Source organism: Physcomitrium patens, chromosome 26 (genome assembly GCF_059467195.1).
Source record: "Physcomitrium patens ecotype Gransden chromosome 26, ASM5946719v1, whole genome shotgun sequence".
Taxonomy (NCBI): Eukaryota; Viridiplantae; Streptophyta; class Bryopsida; order Funariales; family Funariaceae; genus Physcomitrium; species Physcomitrium patens.
This window is the reverse complement of record NC_143435.1, coordinates 7,082,627-7,102,337: the sequence shown is the minus strand read 5'-3', so window position 1 is coordinate 7,102,337 and position 19,711 is coordinate 7,082,627. Positions and strand designations below refer to the sequence as shown.

General features: G+C 33.4%; 1 protein-coding gene across 2 annotated transcripts; it reads left to right on the top strand.

The window, feature by feature from the left end:
* The first annotated feature begins 13,408 nt into the window (after nucleotides 1-13,408).
* LOC112277973 (aspartic proteinase nepenthesin-1) lies at nucleotides 13,409-16,222 on the top strand. Of its 2 annotated transcripts, none has more exons than XM_024510907.3 (4): nucleotides 13,409-13,683; nucleotides 14,195-14,575; nucleotides 14,791-15,333; nucleotides 15,489-16,222. In XM_024510907.3, the coding sequence occupies exons 1-4, from the start codon at nucleotides 13,501-13,503 to the stop codon at nucleotides 15,792-15,794; spliced, it is 1,413 nt and encodes a 470-aa protein (XP_024366675.1). In that variant the 5' UTR covers nucleotides 13,409-13,500; the 3' UTR covers nucleotides 15,795-16,222. The 2 variants fall into 2 exon arrangements, with proteins under 2 accessions (XP_024366675.1, XP_024366674.1); XM_024510906.3 differs by having other exon boundaries at nucleotides 14,192-14,575.
* The last annotated feature ends 3,489 nt before the right edge of the window (nucleotides 16,223-19,711 follow it).

Sequence of the window (19,711 nt, the reverse complement as noted above, 5' to 3'; positions counted from 1 at the left end):
GTTTGATAATAAAGTTTGGATTCTTGCACTGACACTTTTTTAAGATCTTGTATTTATGTATCACCTTATTCATTTTGATTGTGGTTGTTAAGATAGATAGAAGTGATTTTTAATATAATACTATTCCTATAAAAATTGAAGTATCTTTAATAGATATATAATAATTTTTTTTTTAATAGTAATTATATCCATAATTAAATTTATGATATATTGATCATCTTTTTATTATCGAAGAGAGTTTTTAAAGATCTAATATATTATCTTAAGGTTTGATTTTTTTTTTAAAGAATATTTATTCACAAATCTTTCTATTGTCCAAAATATCTTCTATAGCAATTAGTATTGTCTATTTGAAACTATTGAATTAAGTGACAAAATAACAATTAGAATCAAATGATGTCAATAGACTAATCTTATCATTAGTTGGCAAAGTTTGAATTGCTTGAAATTATTGTACTAGAGTCTTGAGCTTCTAGATTTATTTAAAAGATGTACCAAAACTCTAAATCTAGTAGATTGGCTAAGTTGGTGCTTTAATTTTGAAAGGCTAACTATCTAATTTTAATAAAATAAAGTTATTATATTATCTTATTCTACTTGCAATTGAGGCACTTAAGTATATTATTTCTCTTGAATTGTCTTCTTTTTCTTGTCTTATAGTGTTATCTATTGTAATTGCTTTGTAAGATCAAGTAAAGAAATTAATTCATAGGTTGGCAAGTTCAATGCCTCTATCTATGTAATCAATGTGCATAAAGCAAGCTTAAAAAATTATATTTATTCATATATATTTTTATATATAGCCCTAAATATCCTATTTTTAGTTTTTTCTTAGTGGTACTTGATTAAAATAAACAATTAAGGTTAGACTCCTAGGTAATAATATGAGATAGAATAAAAGTTGTATCCTCTGAGCATTTTGATTCAACTTCGATGGACTTATTGTCAAGAATAAGAACTTGATGAAACCAAATAATCAAGTGAGACTTTTTTTGTAGAAGTATAAAAAAATAGAAGTAAGAAAAAACATATATTAAAACAAAATTCGAATGGCTATTGCCAAAAGATAAGAAAATTAAAGACTCTTGAATCTAGACTAAAAGAAGAAAGGAGTTGACAAGAGTGAAGAAGACTTCAATCTTACTTCTACATATACTATTTAACTAAGAATTATGTAGTGACATTCTATAAGACCTTGAACATGTGTTGACTTTGCAAGCCATATGACTTAACTTGCAAGGCAAGTCTTTTATGTGTGCCACATAGTTAGCTTGTTCCATAAGTCATCTATACATTGTTATATGGTATAATTTGCAATCTAGAAATACACTAAATATCTAGCTATAGAGAGTTTAGCTTTGACTTATATATGATATCTTAGCTCTCAAAAATTCCTTTATTTTGCACAAAAGCTCAAATTATAACAAAATCCTTGAAAACATTTTCCTCCCGCAAGGGATATTTTTACCTTGAACTTTAGAAATTCATATCTCTTGTTCCAATTTTTTGGTTTCTTTCAAATTTCTATATAATATAGATTTTGTTTTTAAGCTTTATCACAAAAAAATTGAACTATAAATCTATTACCAATCTTTTGGTATGTTAGAAAATCTTGAAGGTACTCTAATTCCTAATCTACAAGCATCAGAATACTATTTTCCTCATATCTCAAAAACTAAATTTTCAAATACTACAAAATTTAAATACAAAATTTGTAAATATGACTATACACGTTTTCAGAAATTTGAGCCAAAATCTCATCAAATTGCTCAAGATATAGCTCAAAACACAACCACTAGTGAATTTGATTACTTACTACCATTAGATTTGTAAAAATTGACTTCAATCTTGAATATCTCCTTTATTCCAACTTAGAATCCATCAAATAATATTTCAAAAGTATAGTTGAAAAAGTGTTCTTTCCGATGTAATTGTTCCACTGATATCTCCAATGTAATTGTCTCAATTAAAAATTATATTAAGTTTTTTTTGGAAATATTATTTGATGGATTACAATGAAAAATAATATATGAATGACATTAAGTTTTTTTTTAATTCATATATTATTTTTTAATAGCTTTTTTGATAGTTTCAAAATAATCTTGTTTAGGTCTAATAGCTATGCTTGATGCTACTTGAAGTAATTAGTATTGAAGTAGTGGAGCAGCCTTATGGTCATTGTTATATTTTTTTCTTTCTATATTATTTGTTGTGCTACTATTAAATTCTCATGAAATCCTTTAGAATAGATATTAATTCGTTTTTGAAAGATATTGATAAAATATATTAATAGTCCATATAATAGGAAATTCAGGAGGATGGATGAGTGATTTAGTTCTTAAAAGTGATTAATTACAAAATTACGGTTAGAATCTGGAGAATCATGAGAAAGTATATAGGAGTTGTAGAAGTTAATTAAGGTGCCAGGTTGTGATAGTCATGAGCCAAGGGCCATCGTTGTGATAGTTGTGAGTCAGAGTAAGCTTGGTGCTACCTCTTTTCTTTTGTTTGTTATTTTCTTTGAATAAGAGGAATGAAATTTTCTAAATATTGTGAAGTGAATTATGGAATGGAAATGTGATTGGTATTATTTGAGAAGAAGAAAGATTGAATGCTGAAATCTGATTGTAGTTCAGCAAAGAAAATGAGTCTATGTTTGTGTGAAACACTGTAATGTGAATGGCACTTCTGTGTGAAGAATTCCAATGATTGGAATGAGGATAATTGTGTATTGAAAGCTGTGAGGGCGCAGTATTACAGTTGGAGATTATGAGAGTGAATATATTAGTGGAAATAGCAGTTATTGGTATGACTGAATTGCTATAAGGAAGAGACCGATAAGGTGAAGGAGGAGATTATAGTTTCTTTGTGTGTTCAGATATTAGAAATAGAGACGATACATTCAGGAGGTAATAGATTGTGTGGCCCTAATGTGAACGCTTAAGCAACTAGTCATTTCTTGTGTTCGAATCTCCCTATACGAGTTTATTTCTATTAGATTAATTTAGAATAAGTAAAACGAGCAATCATATTTTGGCACCATTGTCAGGGAGTGATAATAGCTGTGAGTGTTAGGAATTAATTACCAAACATGTGAGAAAATTGGCAATGGAAGACGATTTTAGTAGTGTTTGAAGCAAGATTATCGTTAATAAGAACGAGAGCATTGCATCGAGGAAAATAAATCAGTTGAGAGAAAGTCAGGGAAGTGCGCAAAGAAAGAACTTATTTAGAGAGGAGCAAAAATGTAATCTTAAAAAGAAGCATCGACAAAATTGGATTAAACCATGGTTGCAAGCTTGTCGGCGCATCCGAACATATCAAGAACCGGACAGACTGTTAATTCCCAATCGTATGTACCATTAGAGAAACTACCAAGAACACTTCTGGATAATTTTGTTAACATTCGAGTAGAAATCTTGAGGCCATTAATTAAAAGAGAAGGAGGCGTAGAAGAATTTGGTATTCTATTGGATATTTTTTCAGTAAGGGGTACCGCTGAAACGAGCAATAGTGGCTCTTCAGATTGGCACAAATTGGTCGCCAATAAAGATAACTATATTATATTTGAAAATCTGATGTTTTCACCTGCAATTCAACCAATAAAAATATTTGGAGAAAATAACAGTGAATCGAGGAGCACTGAGAGCTTGGAAATTAGAATAAGAAAAAGCAGAGATTATTTTAAAATGGAGTTTAGCAGTACAAAAAATTCAATGGCATTAGGAGGACCAACCATTGCAATTGCACTACAAATGGGTGCAGTGGATGATCACATGACTAATATTGTGCCACTACCTACTTTTTGGGGATTTTTGGATGTGGATCCCGATCAACATTTGTCTCAGTTTCTTACAGCATGTGAAGCTAATAATGGCAGAACTGAAGATAATTGATTGCGATGGCTGCCAGCGACCTTAAAAGACATGGCATTTGAATGGTACAACCGCCAACCAGTGGATCAATTTCCGAATTGGGAAGCATTGAAGAATGTATTTTTATCTCATTTTCGACCAATTGGTTTTGAGGACCGCCTTCAAGAGTGGTTAATGAACATCATAATGATCTTAAGGGAGGCGGTAGAATCGTACTATGGTCAAGTGGCTGATATACTCACTAAGTGGCTGAATCATCAAATGTCGAAGGCATTTATCTTATCCATATTAATCGATGGTTTACACCCACCAGAGCTAAAAATGTTTAGAAAGGAAGCTCAAACCGTTACGGTGGATGCATCCCTTAATAGAGCCAAGGTTTGGGAGGAATGCTATTATGATCAGTTTTTTACTGTCGGAGCCACGATGATTCCAATTCAAGGTAGATATCAAAATCCGACTTGGAACAAATCAGTGGGTAGTTATCCATGGATGTTAGAAATAAGGACCAATTCCAATACCAATATTAAGGGGCCAGTTAATGTCACCTCTTTGTAAGCTATACCACCAAATGTGACAATAGCGTATATTCCATATTTTCCGTATCAACAACAAGCGTTAACTACGGCAGAGATACCAATAATGTCAGCCTTAAAAGATTTCAATAAAACCTTATTATTGAATTTGACGAAGAAAATGGAGGAAATGGCCGACAATATGACTAGAGATAGGGAGAAGAGGTAAAAGCCTACCAATAGTAAGACCAATATATGGTGCAATAATTGTAAGGGCCATGGTCATTTTGTAACAAAATGCCCCTCACCTTCACAAATAATGGATCAATGTACATTTTGCAGAGGAAAGCACCTAACAGCAAATTGTTGAAATTGGCAAAGACAACAACAACAATTTAGTAATCAGACCATGATTCCACCAACCCAATGGGACGTCAATCAAGTACAAATGAAAAATATGTTTGGATGGAATGGAAATTAATTTAATCGATAAAATCGAGCATTCAATAACTTTCAAAGTTCCAATTTTAATCAAAGATCTGCATCGAATCTCCAGAACTACGGTAAGGAGCAGTAGAGATATTAGCAATATGCTCCATTGATGTCATCAAACTAAGTTCCCTCAGTACCAATGGGATAACCAGGATCATTTTTTAATCCTACATGGAATAAGCCTAGTAGGTATATATCGGTGGAGACACCCAATATGCCTGATGGATGTACAAGAAGACCACTTTGTTGTTTTCGTTGCAGACAAATTGGTCATCATGCCAATGAATGTCCTAATCTCAGAGCCAGTGATGATTATGCACCAGTTTGTGGGAATTGCAAGCAGTTGGGGTATACGTATCAGCAATGTAATGCTCCTTTTAATTTCAATAATTGTGATCAGTAGATCCAAAGCCAAGGAAAAATTGAGGAAATAAATCGAGGTCCTCAAGATTCTCCAGTAAATTTGGTGGAATGTGTCCAAGCCGTTCTTACCCGGAGTCAGCAAAAGAGAAAAGGACCAATTCAACATTTGGGTAATCCCGATTCGAAAGACCAATTTGACCCAATTAGGGGACCATCCAATCCACGTCCTCTTATAGGCTTTGTAACCAGTATGAGACCTGACTCGATGGCACAACCCAATGAGGTTCCAATTACGGAGGCTTTGGTTCCATTCCAAGCAGTGTTGATCTCTATATAGTTCCAAGAAACGTCCTATCCATTGAAAGATCCTCTCGGGGGCGAGAATTCAAAGGAAGCCCCGATTGCTGTTCCAATTCTGAGTCTAGGGTAGAGGAATATCTTACCTCACGGAGTTAAATTCAAACAATTGAAAAGAAAGAGGGCATTGGGAATTATCCTAAATATGGAACTCTACGATATTTTGAAGGATTTGGATGTTATTCAGCCTTCAATTACAATGAAGCAACTTTTGGTTGTAGTACCAGAATGTCGATCTACATTGAATTCAATGCTAATATGACAAAGATCCTACACTAAAGAAATTCATGAAATTAGCTTAAATTCAAATCCGGGAGCACCAACAATCGATGTATCAATCGATGGCATTTTAATTCCAGGGATACAAGTCGATGGTGGCTCTAGTGTGAATTTAATGAATGCAGATACAATAGAGTACTTGGATCTAAAGCAATTGCTACCTACGATATTGATCTTGCGAATGGCAGATCATAGTCGGATAAAGCCAATGGAAATCTTACGTAATATTGCCACTATAATCACGAGATTGACATACAAAATCGATTATATTGTATTCCGATTACAGAGTTCTATGTTATCATATCCCATTTTATTGGGCAGACCTTGGCTTTATCAAACCAAAGCTAAGAACGATTGGGGCTGAGGCACATTGATAATTGGAAAAGGCCGAGATCAGATTGTTTTACAAATGTATCCGGTACAATATCATGGAGAATCTCAATTGCCAGAATTAGAATTTACATCGGACAATGAGAGTCAATCAATTGAGGAAGATGCCGATGCTATAGGTTTACCATAATTTGGGGTAGGACAAAATACTTCAACAACAAAGGCAAGAGTCTACTAATATGGAAGTCCCATTGAATATTTACTACATCAGGAGGATGTGACTAACTCGGATCATGCTATTGCCGAATGGATGAACAATCTCGCAGTCAATAGAGTCAGCACATTGGAACCAGATTTGGATAGTTCCCATATGTCAGATAATACAAGATATTCAGATCAGGAGAAGATAATTAAATCAGAGATTGTTGAAGACCATGTGTGTCAATCTATTAACCTGGGCACCAACAAAACGCCACAGCTAATTAAAATATATGGTGGTATTATAAGTAAAGAATTGGATGCTTGGAAACAGTTTTTCGTCCATCACAAATCTACCTTTGCGTGGTCGTATGTGAATTTGAAAGGGATTCCAGTTGATGTGTGTGAGCAATAGATTATTTTGGAGGAGGGTGTTATGCCAGTTCATCAAAGACAACACTGACTTAACCCAAAATATTCCCTTTTAGTGAAAGAGGAATTGGATAAACTTCTCAACGTGGATTTTATTTACCCAGTACCAAATAGTGAGTGAGTTTCTCTAATCATGATGGTACCGATAAAGAATGAGAAAATCTAAATTTGTCAAGATTTTTGGAAACTTAATGTAGCCACCAAGAAAGATTACTTTCCATTACCTTTTACAGACAGTATGGATAACTTGTTGTCATTATCACTAGGTAGTAAAAGAATAGGAGTGGGGCACCAGTTAAAGTCATTCTGTGGTATTGTTTTGGGTTGGCTGGAGTGCCATTTTCTTGTATTTCTTGTATTTTTGAGAGTAGTAGTTCCAAATAAAAGTTAATAGTGAGGAACTGGTCACAAGTGTCGATTGAAGATGTTCCAGAATGGATGAGTCAGCAACAACAACAATTGGAATTGAAAGATGCCCAGATCTTGAAATTGGAAGCTCAAGTCCATGAACTGGGCGAGTACAATGAAGATCTTTCAGCTCAGTTGAGGCAAGAGCCGATGGAAGGATTGGAGGAGGACAAAGATTTGCACTTGGAACCGGAATCGATGGAACCAATAACAGATACTGCAAAAATTGATTAATTAGATAGGCCAGAGGAACTAGTAACTTTGTAGAGATTTGTTAAGTAGTTTTTAGATAGGTATCAATTGAGTGTTTGTGAGGATGCTGCACAGATAGGAGTGGGGCAATGTAGAATAGATATTAATTCATTTTTGAAAGATATTAGTAAAATATATTAATAGTCCATATAATAGGAAATTCAAGAGTACAGATGAATAATTTAGTTCTTAAAAGTGGTTAATTATAGAAATACGGTTAGAATCTGGAAAATCATGAAAAAATATATAAAAATTGTAGAAGTTAATTAAGGTACCAGACTGTGATAGTCATGAGCCGAGGGCCATCGTTGTGATAGTTATGAGCTGGAATAAGCTTGGTGCTACCTCTTTTCTTTTGTTTGTTAATTTCTTTGAATAAGAGGATTGAGAGTTTCTAAATATTGTGAAGTGAATTATGGAATGGAAATGTCATTGGTATTATTTGAGAAGAAGAAAGATTGAATGCTGAAATCTGATTGTAGTTCAGCAAAGAAAATGAGTCTGTGTTTGTGTGAAACACCGTAATGTGAATGGCAGTTCTGTGTGAAGAATTCCAATGATTGGAATGAGGATAATTGTGTATTGAAAGCTGTGAGGGCGAAGTATTACAGTTGGAGATTATGAGGATGAATATATTAGTAGAAATAGCAGTTATTGGTATGACTGAATTACTATAAGGAAGAGACCTATAAGGTGAAGGAAGAGATTATAGTTTCCTTGTGTGTTCAGATATTGGAAATAGAGACGATACATTTAGGAGGTAATAGATTGTGTGACCCTAATGTGAACGCTTAAGCAACTAGTCATTTCCTGTGTTCGAATCTCCCTATATGGGTTTATTTTCATTAGATTAATTTGGAATAAGTAAAACGAGCAATCACAAAGCCTCTTCTAATATGTTTGAAAATTTCTACAAAAATAAAAAGATAAGTGGATAAGCAAATTTATTTTTTAAGGTTAGCTTGATTTTGAAGCATTTCAAGCAGTACCTATTGGTAGCTTCTATTATAGATCTTAGACCAATCGTACAAGTTGTGCTATATAAAAGGCCTTATGAACCAATCCATATAGTCTTTTGTTGAGTTTCATACTTTGATTTAGAATCATGGTCATTGCTTAGAAGGGTTGAGTTTTGTTATTTGAGTAAATGATGGTTGATAGAGGAGTTGGAAGTATCTAAAGCCACACAAGAAATATAATATTAGATCTGATTTTTGCTCCAAGGTTCTATATGTGGCATCAAGGACTATCAATGCTTCTAGTTGTCAACTACTACTTTGGCCTTATTATCTTATTTTGGGAAGGAATTTGAAGATTGAACAACTATGAACTATTGTGCATTGACAAACTACTTTAACTCTTCTTATACAACCACCATCTTAATCCTACATTCATTTGTCACTATTAAGATTTAAGGTTGTAAAGATGCAGCACTATGAATGTTGATAAGCTAGGCTCTTATTTCAATGTGATTGATATGGATTTGGTTGCGATTATTATTTTTTATATTAGTAATATGATGACATAGAAGGACAAAGCTATTGTGAAAGTATACAAAGATTGTGACCTTTCAATTATGCTTCAAATTTTTAATTTAAATTTTTTTCTTATTTTATGATAATTGAATAAATTAGATTATGATTTATATAAGAAAAATCTAATTTTATAGAGTTTTGAAGTATATATAGAGGCAAGAGTGAAGCCTCGTTCCTTCTTGTTAATATTTTTTTTGTCTTTAAGCTTGTTTCAAGACTTTCTAGTCTTCTTGGCATTGGTAATGACCATTCTAATTTAATATTATACCATCTTTGAATAATTCTTCAATCTTTTTAAATGACACAAGAATGTATTAATTTTTTAGTTCTCTAAGATTCATGTCTTTAATAAATATTCATATTATTTAGGTAATTATTAGAATAAATATGGATATTTGTGATATATTGTAACTAATCAATTGTCAAGATTTATAACTTAAAAAATATAATTAAAGAATTAAGTTGTATCTTAAAAAAAATATAACATAAAGATGATAATAAAAAAATTATATTTAAGAAAAGTTAAAACTACTATTGTCAAAACCAAAAAAGATACAAAATCTTGATACTATGCTAGAAATAAGAAAAGATTTAATAAGAGTAAAGAAGTCCTTATTCTAGCTTCTATATATACTATCTGATTAAAAAATTATATGCTAATATTTTATAGGTCATCCAATCCATATCTAACTTGCAAAAAATGTGTCTTACTTGCAAGGCAAGTTTCCAATATGCATGCTACATAGCAATTTTTTGGCCAATTTTTTATCCTTTCAACTACCTAGAAATACTTAGAAAATAAAATATGTATACATAAACTTGATATGTATGTCTATGATACTAATTCGTATATTATTATATGATAAATTATTTTATCATATAAAATTTAAATATATATATATATATATATATATATATATATATTTTAATATTTAGATTTTAATACTTTTGTCACGTTTTAGTATTTTTTTGGTATAAATGCACTTAATCTCAAAATTTTATTATATCTAATAATTGAAGATGATATAAATATATATAATATTATTTTTAATAACTAACTAAAATTATGTATTAAAATAAATTATTATATTAATTTTTTAAAATATATGTATATATATATATTAAGTTAAATTATTTTTTTATTATTATAAATAAAAATTACATGGAAGAATTTTATAAATTAATAGCATATGATTTATTGGTTATAAAATTTTATGTCATAAAGAAGGAAGAAATTATATTATCTTTTCTATTATAAATCAAAAAAATAAAAATAAAAAACTTAAAATTATGAAAAAATATATTAATATATTATTTGGTATTAAATTAGTTGTATTATATATCAAAAAATATTTTTTTATAAAATGAAATATGATCAAATAGTGGCTATACTTTATAAAAAAATGATATAATATATCTTAAATATAGCTTTCAAATCATTAAAAAATATGAAAAGATATCATTTTTTATTCATGAAATATTATAATATATTATTCTATCATAAAATAAATTCAAGTAATATTCTATTTATGATTTGACATCACATATTTTTTCAATATTTTTAAATTTTAAATTTTAAATATATTAATAAATAAAAAATCAAAGGTTTATTCTTTGCATTCAAATTGAATCTTATATATATTATTTAAAATAAGAGTCATTAAGACAATTAATTTTTTAAAAAAATATTATATTATATTTATATAAAATAAAATTTTAAAATATATGTATATAGATCTATATAGATTTTTTAGATTTATAAATAAAGATACAAAAAAACATATTCTGTCATCTTTTATTATATTAAAAATAAATAAAGCTTTTTGATTCAACCTACAAAACTTTAAAATAAGCATTTTTTTCATTATTAAATATTAATATTATTAATAAAATTAGTAATATTACTAATAAAATTAGTAATATTATTAATAAAATTAAAAAAGAGGCCTCCCAAGCTCTGGAGATGAATGTATTTATGTTAAAGATTAAGCTGTATTAAAAGAAACGGCAAATTTGTATAAAATAAACTTAAAAAGAATGATCCCATGTAATATCCAGGTCATGTTTACTCTTCAGAATACATAGGTAAAAAAAAAAAAAAAAAAAAAAAAAAAAGACTAGGTGGACATTGTTTTTATGTCATCTACCCAACTAGTCATCTTTTTAGTTATCTGTGCACGTTGAGGTTTCAGACAAAAAAATCTATCCAGAATTTTCCTACTCTAAGCATGAAATAAATAAATAAATAAAATAAACAGATTAAAGTTTAAACTTGATGTTTGATTGTAAGGACAGCTCAAATTATTATTTTTTTAATATTAACTGCTCAAAATTTATTTTGAAACATTTGCAGTTTATATTAATAAATAAAAATCTTAAACTTCAAAATCTGACTTCATTTCTCTAATCATAAAATCAGATTATTGTTCAAATTTTAAACATTAAATATGACAGAATTTAAAAACTCAAATAAATAGTCCTACATAATTTTCTTTTGTTCTTTTATTATTATTTTATTTCATTTAATGTAATCATATCACTTCATGCAGATTATTTGCAAGTGCATATATAATAAAATGCATTTAGTGTGAGTGCCCATCTGCTTCATTACCATGAGAAAAAATGTGAGTAAGTTATTTTAGGCAGAAATACAGTCAAGAAGTACACCCTAACAGCAAGTGACCCACTCTGTGAAATAGTGAAAGACCTCACTCCTTATTAGATGAGTAACCCCTTCTCCCATTTTTTTTGGATGATATCACTAAATGTGTGATGTGCTATGATTTCCTCACTGTCATGTGAGGGTTGATAGCAACTGAGCTGACAATTTCCACACAATGTGTCAGTTGATTCTATGCCATGCAGTACAACTTGTTTTTTTTTCTGTCCACATCATCGGGTGTAGAACCTATTCCCATTCAGTCTTGTCACCCTATGTTTAAAGGAGATCAAATTCGAAAAGAGTGCAATTTTAGTCATTTCATAATTTTTTGAAGTTAAAATTTCAGATTACTTGAAAATATACACGTCAACAAATGTGGAATTATTTACTTTCAGACAAACTTTCTTTTTGTACATGCGTCAAAGATTGATTGAACGCTTCAATGCTGGTACAGAGAATATATGGCCTCCAAGAGCAAACACAGATGGTTCCACAGGTTCAACCTAAAATTAGTTACTGCAAATTAGTGCTCTACCTTCATCTCATGTAATCAATGCACTACTGGTGCATTTATCAAATACCAGCGACCTCGTGGATGCCACTGGACTGGAGTCATTTTCTCTACTTCGGCGCTCGAGTTGTTTCTGCCAATTATTTGTCACCAAACTTTCACCTGGCAGACATAGGGATGAGATGTGAACTGGGACGAGGACGATAGAATCTTCTTGTAAAATAACAAATGGTTGAGTAATCAGGCCACGCCAACACTCCACTGCTGCATCAATCGCTGGTGTCTGCACCCAACTGATGGTGAGTTGTTTGATTAACAGTTCCGCGCAGTTGATGAGAGTTGGTGTGTGCACCAGACCATCAGAGCAATGCGAGACAAGCGTCACTAATGGCCTTGTACTAATCGACGTCCCTGCATTAACTCCGCACAGAGGAAAGACAGAAAAAGAAGTGAGGTAAGGTGGACTTTTAGGAACCCTGCAGCTTCAAGCATTCTATGTGTATTGCAGTACTTACGAATTATTGTGTAATAGTACGATTTCAATTCCAACAGGCTTCCGCAGTTCTAATACAAGGGGAACAGGGCATGGTTACTGGGGTGAGATCGCAAGTGCAACAACTGCAGTATAGACAGAAGGGCTGCAAGTGAGGGCGGTTGTACAGGCGACAGGGCCATGTACATAATTCTCAGCGATCACAATAAATTCATCTCCATGCTCTTAATCGGCCAAGGGAGGTGCAAATCCCTACAGATGAGGGCGATGAGTCTCGAGACTACGTATGTCTTCAAGCCGCACATGTAGAGGTCCAATAGGGAGTGATGACAATTGTTGATCAAAGGGTTTGACCCCACCCCAATTGTATGAGCGCCCATGACTTCGTAGAGGTTTCTGCATCTCTGACACTCATTCTCACACCCGGACTTATTACTCTTGTCCTCGGCTCTGGTCCCAATAATAGGCTATTGTCAGAGAGTCACTTTGATCATGCATGCTCAGCTCAAGCTGTAACTAGCACTCCATCTGCACCGCATGGTTTAGCTCAGCAGTTTCGCCACCAGCTGCCGCATCGTTGGAGATAATGTTTCCATGGTGATACGTTTACCTCCTTTTTGAGCTGCTGAAGGATTTGAGTACTGAGCACTGTAAACAGTGAAAGTTTATAGGGTTGCGGGACAACCTTTCTACAATAGCAGTAGCTGCAAAGATATTTGGGTGTGGTGCGTCTCTGTTCAGCCGGTCGGGAAGAAGCTCGCAATCGGTGCGGGAGCTACCACTTGCGAGACAATAAGAATGGGGCGACATTTAGGATTACCTGTCCTGTTGGTGGTCTTGGCCATACTTCTTTTCGTGCAGTTTGCCGTAGCAGCCGATGAGGGCTTTGGCAGGCATTTCAACTATTTTGAGACTGCGAGCTTTCCCCATCGAGTGGATGGAGCGGTTGTGGCCACTACATTCGGCGACCCTGCGAAAGCGGTCTGTGACTATTAGGCCCTTATGTTGCTCAATTGAAAGTTGATATATTGCCTCAAATATTGTACACATTACCTCTATCTTGCTTGGTGAGATGAAGCTAATTGCATGACATCGGTTCTTTATAAAACTCTATGATCTATGGTTTGTTAGTGTGGTGTGTAGACTAGAATCCATGGGACGGAGATATTGTGTTTAGATTTGTTAAGGTAATTGAGGTATGGGTGTCGGTTATTTACCATGAGATGCTTTCTCTCCCTCGTTGTGTGTTGGAGGTGTAAATGAGAGCAAATCAAGAATCTTCCGGGGCCTAAGTTTTGAGAGGCGAATTTTTAAGTATACTTTGGTCATCACAACGGATAGTTGTTGTTTGGATGAACCATCTTAGAATATGTGGTTTATCGTGAACGATCTTATTGCAGTTATTGCTTGCATTTGACTGCCGATTGGAGGCCATGTCCATCCTCGCAGATTTGAGCTAATTTGATACGAACTTCTTTGGACATTGCAGCAGGCGTTTACTGTGAACCTCCTGCGAAGAGATCAACATGAGAAGCTCGCCGGTGTCTCAGGAAAGTCCTGGCAGCAGAGCTTCACTGAAGCAGTGCAACGGAGCCATGAACGTGTTGCATTTTACACGCTAAAACTTAGCCCCGATGCATTTGGGTCCCAAGAATTTCAGAGCCCTGTCAAGGCTGGAAATGGAGAGTATCTCATGACTCTAACGCTTGGAAGTCCTCCGCAGTCGTTCGATGTTATTGTGGACACAGGAAGTGATTTGAACTGGGTACAGTGCTTGCCTTGCCGAGTTTGTTACCAGCAGCCTGGTCCTAAGTTTGATCCTTCCAAATCCCGCTCCTTTCGCAAGGCTGCTTGCACCGATAACCTGTGTAATGTAAGTGTTGTAATTAAATGCTGTTTCTTACCAATCCCTCGCACGGTTTGTCTGAATTCATTGACTTACCGCGGATAGACAACCTTTTGGGATGATCATTCCAACCGGTAAACTAGGTTATTGATGTTAAGATAATTGTGTAGCATTGTATCATCTTCTCAGCTCTGCATCCTGTATTATTGACTGGCAATCTGAATTTCTTGGCGTTGTCCCAGGCTCTTCCTCTTAAGGCTTGTGCTGCCAACGTCTGTCAATATCAATATACGTACGGTGATCAGTCCAACACCAACGGTGATTTGGCCTTCGAAACGATTTCCCTCAACAACGGCGCTGGCACGCAAAGCGTTCCTAACTTTGCATTTGGATGCGGCACGCAAAACCTTGGTACATTCGCGGGAGCTGCTGGGTTGGTTGGCCTCGGTCAGGGTCCGCTATCTCTTAATTCGCAGTTATCACACACGTTCGCCAATAAGTTTTCTTACTGTTTGGTGAGCTTGAACTCGTTGTCAGCAAGCCCTTTGACCTTCGGATCAATAGCTGCAGCCGCAAACATTCAGTACACGTCCATTGTGGTAAATGCCCGGCACCCCACTTACTACTACGTTCAGCTTAACTCCATCGAAGTTGGTGGGCAGCCTCTGAATCTTGCGCCAAGTGTGTTTGCAATCGATCAGTCGACGGGACGTGGTGGAACTATCATCGATTCCGGAACGACTATCACCATGCTCACTCTGCCTGCATATAGTGCTGTCTTGAGGGTAACCCGCTACACTTGTTGGGTCTGATTTGAAGATACTAGACCTGATTTAACCTTGCTTGAACTCTTGAATTTAGAGTTGTTCGAGAAAATTGGCATGCGATTATCTGAATAAGAAACTAACTTGGCTCAATATTCACCACGCCTTATGTACAGGCATACGAATCCTTTGTCAACTACCCTCGGTTGGATGGTTCCGCATACGGCCTGGACCTGTGTTTCAACATCGCTGGCGTGTCGAATCCTAGTGTTCCAGACATGGTTTTCAAGTTCCAAGGGGCAGATTTTCAGATGCGTGGTGAGAATTTGTTCGTCCTCGTTGATACTAGTGCCACCACGTTGTGCTTAGCAATGGGGGGGAGTCAGGGTTTCAGTATCATCGGTAATATCCAGCAACAGAATCACCTCGTCGTCTACGACTTGGAAGCCAAAAAGATCGGGTTTGCAACTGCTGACTGTTAGCCAGTGCTTCACTGACATTTCCAAGCTTCTGAGGACCATCATATGGATTAATGTAGGACTAAGTAACTATTGTCTAAAATTCCTTGGAGGGAATTATTTCATAGTGGCATCAGCCACTATATTCCTCCCCTTGGAAGCAACACCAAGGTGTAGGAAACCGCTGCATACTTCCCACATGGCCGTTGCAGGGTGTGTATCCAACGTTGGTTTGACAAGAATTGAGACAACAGCCAAAGTATACTTTGAGTCCACATCTTCACTAAAGAGTTTACCGTTTTCTGGAGGTTAGTTCATGTTCAAGAATTCTTTCTAGTAATCTTCATGGTGAATGCCTTCGCGCATTAGTTTGAAGCTTCAGAAGGGGCAATAAACGCGCCGTGCTGTGATGCTTCGCTGTCTGCATTATTTGACATTGCAAACTTTCGATCTTTGTTGTGTCTGTTTCTAGACTAAATACCCAACAGCTCTGATCCCACTTCCCCGTTGCTGAACTAAGTTATTTATTTGTTTTTTATAATTTTATAATTTTGAATTTATTGTTTTGTTTATTAACACCTATTGAGCAAAGTCTGTTGCCTTAGTTTAAAAAGTATATAATATATAATCCTTGGATGCTTTTGTACTTCAAAATGGACTTTCGAAAAGGCATGATCTAAAACATTAAAAATAAACTTAAAAAAGGAAGTGATCTATAAAGCCTTAACAGGGTCCTTCATTTGGTGAAACAAAACTTCTTGCGAAGTCTTTGCTTGTCTTGGCTTTTAGAATTAATATAAAGTGAGATGTTAGCATAATATAGCCGAATTAAATTTTTAAATTACTATTCCATACTTATGAAAATAAACTTTAAAATACCAAAAAATTTTACATTTACTCATATATATATTTTTTTCTATTGTGTATGATTGTCGTATAAAAATTACTATATTACTTAATTTAAGTAATCTTTAAAGCTTAGTGTATTTTTAAATATCCAATTTTTTTCTATTTTTAGAAGAATTGGTACTAACAATTTGTTTTTATTCTTATCTTTTGTTAATTTCTATGATACTTTATTATATTCTATAATACTTCTTTAAAATATTTTTTTCTCTAGAATTTCATTCTATGCTTCTTTTTAAATAGCCTTTTTATTCTTTTTATTTATTTCAACTTATAAAACTTATAAATAAAGATCTTGCAATAAAAATCATATGATTTTTAAAGAAATTAGACTAAATAAGAAATTAGGATGCAATGATATCTTTTTGTAGAAAATATTTTACATTCTCACCAATTACAATACCTTTCAAACAAAAAATTGATAGTTGGAATTAAATTAGAATATTTGGATGAACTTGGATCCTCTTTGTATTTTTTCCACAAATTTAATGCCAAATTAGTTATAAAAAATTGCCCACTCTCTATGCTCAAACTTTGATCCATGTAATAGACATTAAAATTCAAAATTTTATTTTAGGATTATATATATATATATATATATTTCAATTTTAATTATAATTTTTATATTTAGTAATTTAGTAATCTAATTTAGTTATGCATTTTAATGATTTATTTTTAAATTTTTATTTCTATATTATAATTTTTTTAACTAATCCATAAAATAATGTGATAGTCTTTGGATTTTTGTGATTATTTTTATAAGATCTATATCTATAATAATGCATCAATTGTCTTTTATTTTAAATATAATTTGGTTTTATAAGTCAAAGTTCTTTTTGTATACTTTTTAAATGTTATTGTTGTTGTTGTTGTTTTTTTTTTTTTTTCTTCTTTTCTTTTCTTCAAAGTATAAAATTTATGATTAAGTTTTTATTTAAATAATTCTATATATAGAAATTCTAATAAATTGAGAGATTTAATATTTTAATTTTAATCTATTACTTGTAATTAAAAAAATATTATAAGATATTTAAACTTTTACTAAATTTTAAAGTCCAATCTTTTTTTTTTATTTTTTTTTTATTTTTTTTTACAGTTATGGATTTGCATCCAAATTTTTCTATCATTTTAGAAAAAATATCGTATAAAATAGTTTTAAAAATACTTCTCTAATTTTTATAGAATAAATATTTTTTTGTAAAAATATTTCATGCATTTGTTAAGTAGTTTTGTAATTTTTGTTGACTTAAATCTTATTTCTATAAGTGGATGTAAAGAATTTAGAATACTGACTGGAATTCTAAATAAGAAGTTTAAGAAGAATCAACAAGAACTAGATTAAACAGATGAGTACAAGAACAACACTAGAGAGGTGAGCTAGAGCTCTAAGAGATGTGTTGTCGAGACTGAGGATTCTCTCAATCTTGGCTCCTATATATACTACAAGCTAGGAAGCTTTTCAAGTAGCTTCCACAAATTAAGAAGCTTTTCAAGCAGCTTCCATGAGCTTGAAAACTTCTCAAGTAGCTTCTACAAACTACAAAGCTTTTCTAGAATCTTCTACAACTTCTTAGTGTATGTTCTTGACATCACCCCCCTCCTCTCCCCCCCCCCCCCCTTTTAGCTTTGAGGTCTCCGAGAAGCACTCCTATTGTGAGTTAGTACCAATGTAAGAAGTTGAAAATTTGTCCCATAGTGTCTGCAATATACTCCAATTATTGTTTGTGCGGCAAGTAGTTCATTGGTCCTTGTAACCAATGATAGTATCCTATGCCTTCAATTTCCAACCAAGCATGAACTTCCGTGTCTTCATTGTGAAAATGCCCTACAAACACTCCTTTGGGAAGTTCACTATAGACAAGTTTCACCTCAAATACAATCACTAGCGACCTGTTACTAGGTATCCTCTGTTGACTTTGAGGTACAGGTGGTTTTTCATCTCAGAGTCGTCTTTGTGAAATACTCGGTTGAGAAGATATAATTGGTATGGTATCTATCTCTTGGCTATCCATATCAGACCAAAAAAACAAGTACTAAACATGGAAGAATGGACTCAGGTTACACATTTATAGTCTCTAACTATGTCTTTTAGAGGTTCCTTTTCTCCTTTCTTTGTAAGGCCCAGGATTAAGAGGCTTCAAAGAAAAGGAACTTCACTAAAAAACTTTCATCAAAAGGACTTAGGTTTCTAAGGATAGCGTCGATGAAACTCCTCTACTTTTTACGACGCATTGATAAGATTTTTCCCTGGTTCCCATGTATGCTCATTGATATCATAGCTGTTCCAATGCACTAGATATTCCAATTTCTTCCACTTATGCTATGAATTTAGTACCTTTTCTACCTCGTATTCCTCGTGGTTTTCAATTTCAATACTAGGTGGTGGATATTGCACTCTTCCAGGAAAAGACGACTCTCGATAAGGCTCCAATAAAGAAACATGAAAGATTGGGTGTACCTTCATAGCAGTCGGTAATCCCAGATGGTATACCACTAGATTGATTTGCTTCTAGATGATAAATGGTCCCAATCTCTGATAGTCCAACTTACCACATGGCTGCTTGGTTTTGATATTCTGTCGAAGCAACTATACTTTATCTCTAATTTTGAAAGTAGAAGCCTGATTTTGAAATTTGTCTTTGGACGCCTTATAAGCTTCTTGGGCGGTTTGCAATTGAAGCTTCAATGAAGTTTGAAGCTCCGATAGTTGTTTCACAAATCCTTGAGCTGCCGAGTTGTTATTACTTGACGAACTCAATAAATCAAGCTTTGGATGATACCCATAGTTGAAAAAGAATGGTCTTTGTTGAGTGGATGCATGAAGGGTGTTGATATATGCAAACTCAGCTAACGATAGATATGTAGTCTAATCATCTTGTTGATAGTTGATGCTTCTTCATAAATACTGCTCGAAAGTTTGATTCACCCATTCCATTTGGTCGTCAGTTTGAAGATGGAAAGTCGAAGAAATCTTGATATCTATCTTTAATATCTCAAAGAGAGATCTGTAGAACTTTGATACGAATTGGGTTCCT

Excerpts from the sequence above, each read along its gene's own strand:
- LOC112277973 (XM_024510906.3), top strand. The coding sequence starts at position 13,501 with ATGGGGCGACATTTAGGATTACCTGTCCTGTTGGTGGTCTTGGCCATA. Across the intron at positions 14,576-14,790 it reads GCACCGATAACCTGTGTAAT|GCTCTTCCTCTTAAGGCTTG; the intron begins GTAAGTGTTGTA and ends GCGTTGTCCCAG. Across the intron at positions 15,334-15,488 it reads CATATAGTGCTGTCTTGAGG|GCATACGAATCCTTTGTCAA; the intron begins GTAACCCGCTAC and ends CCTTATGTACAG.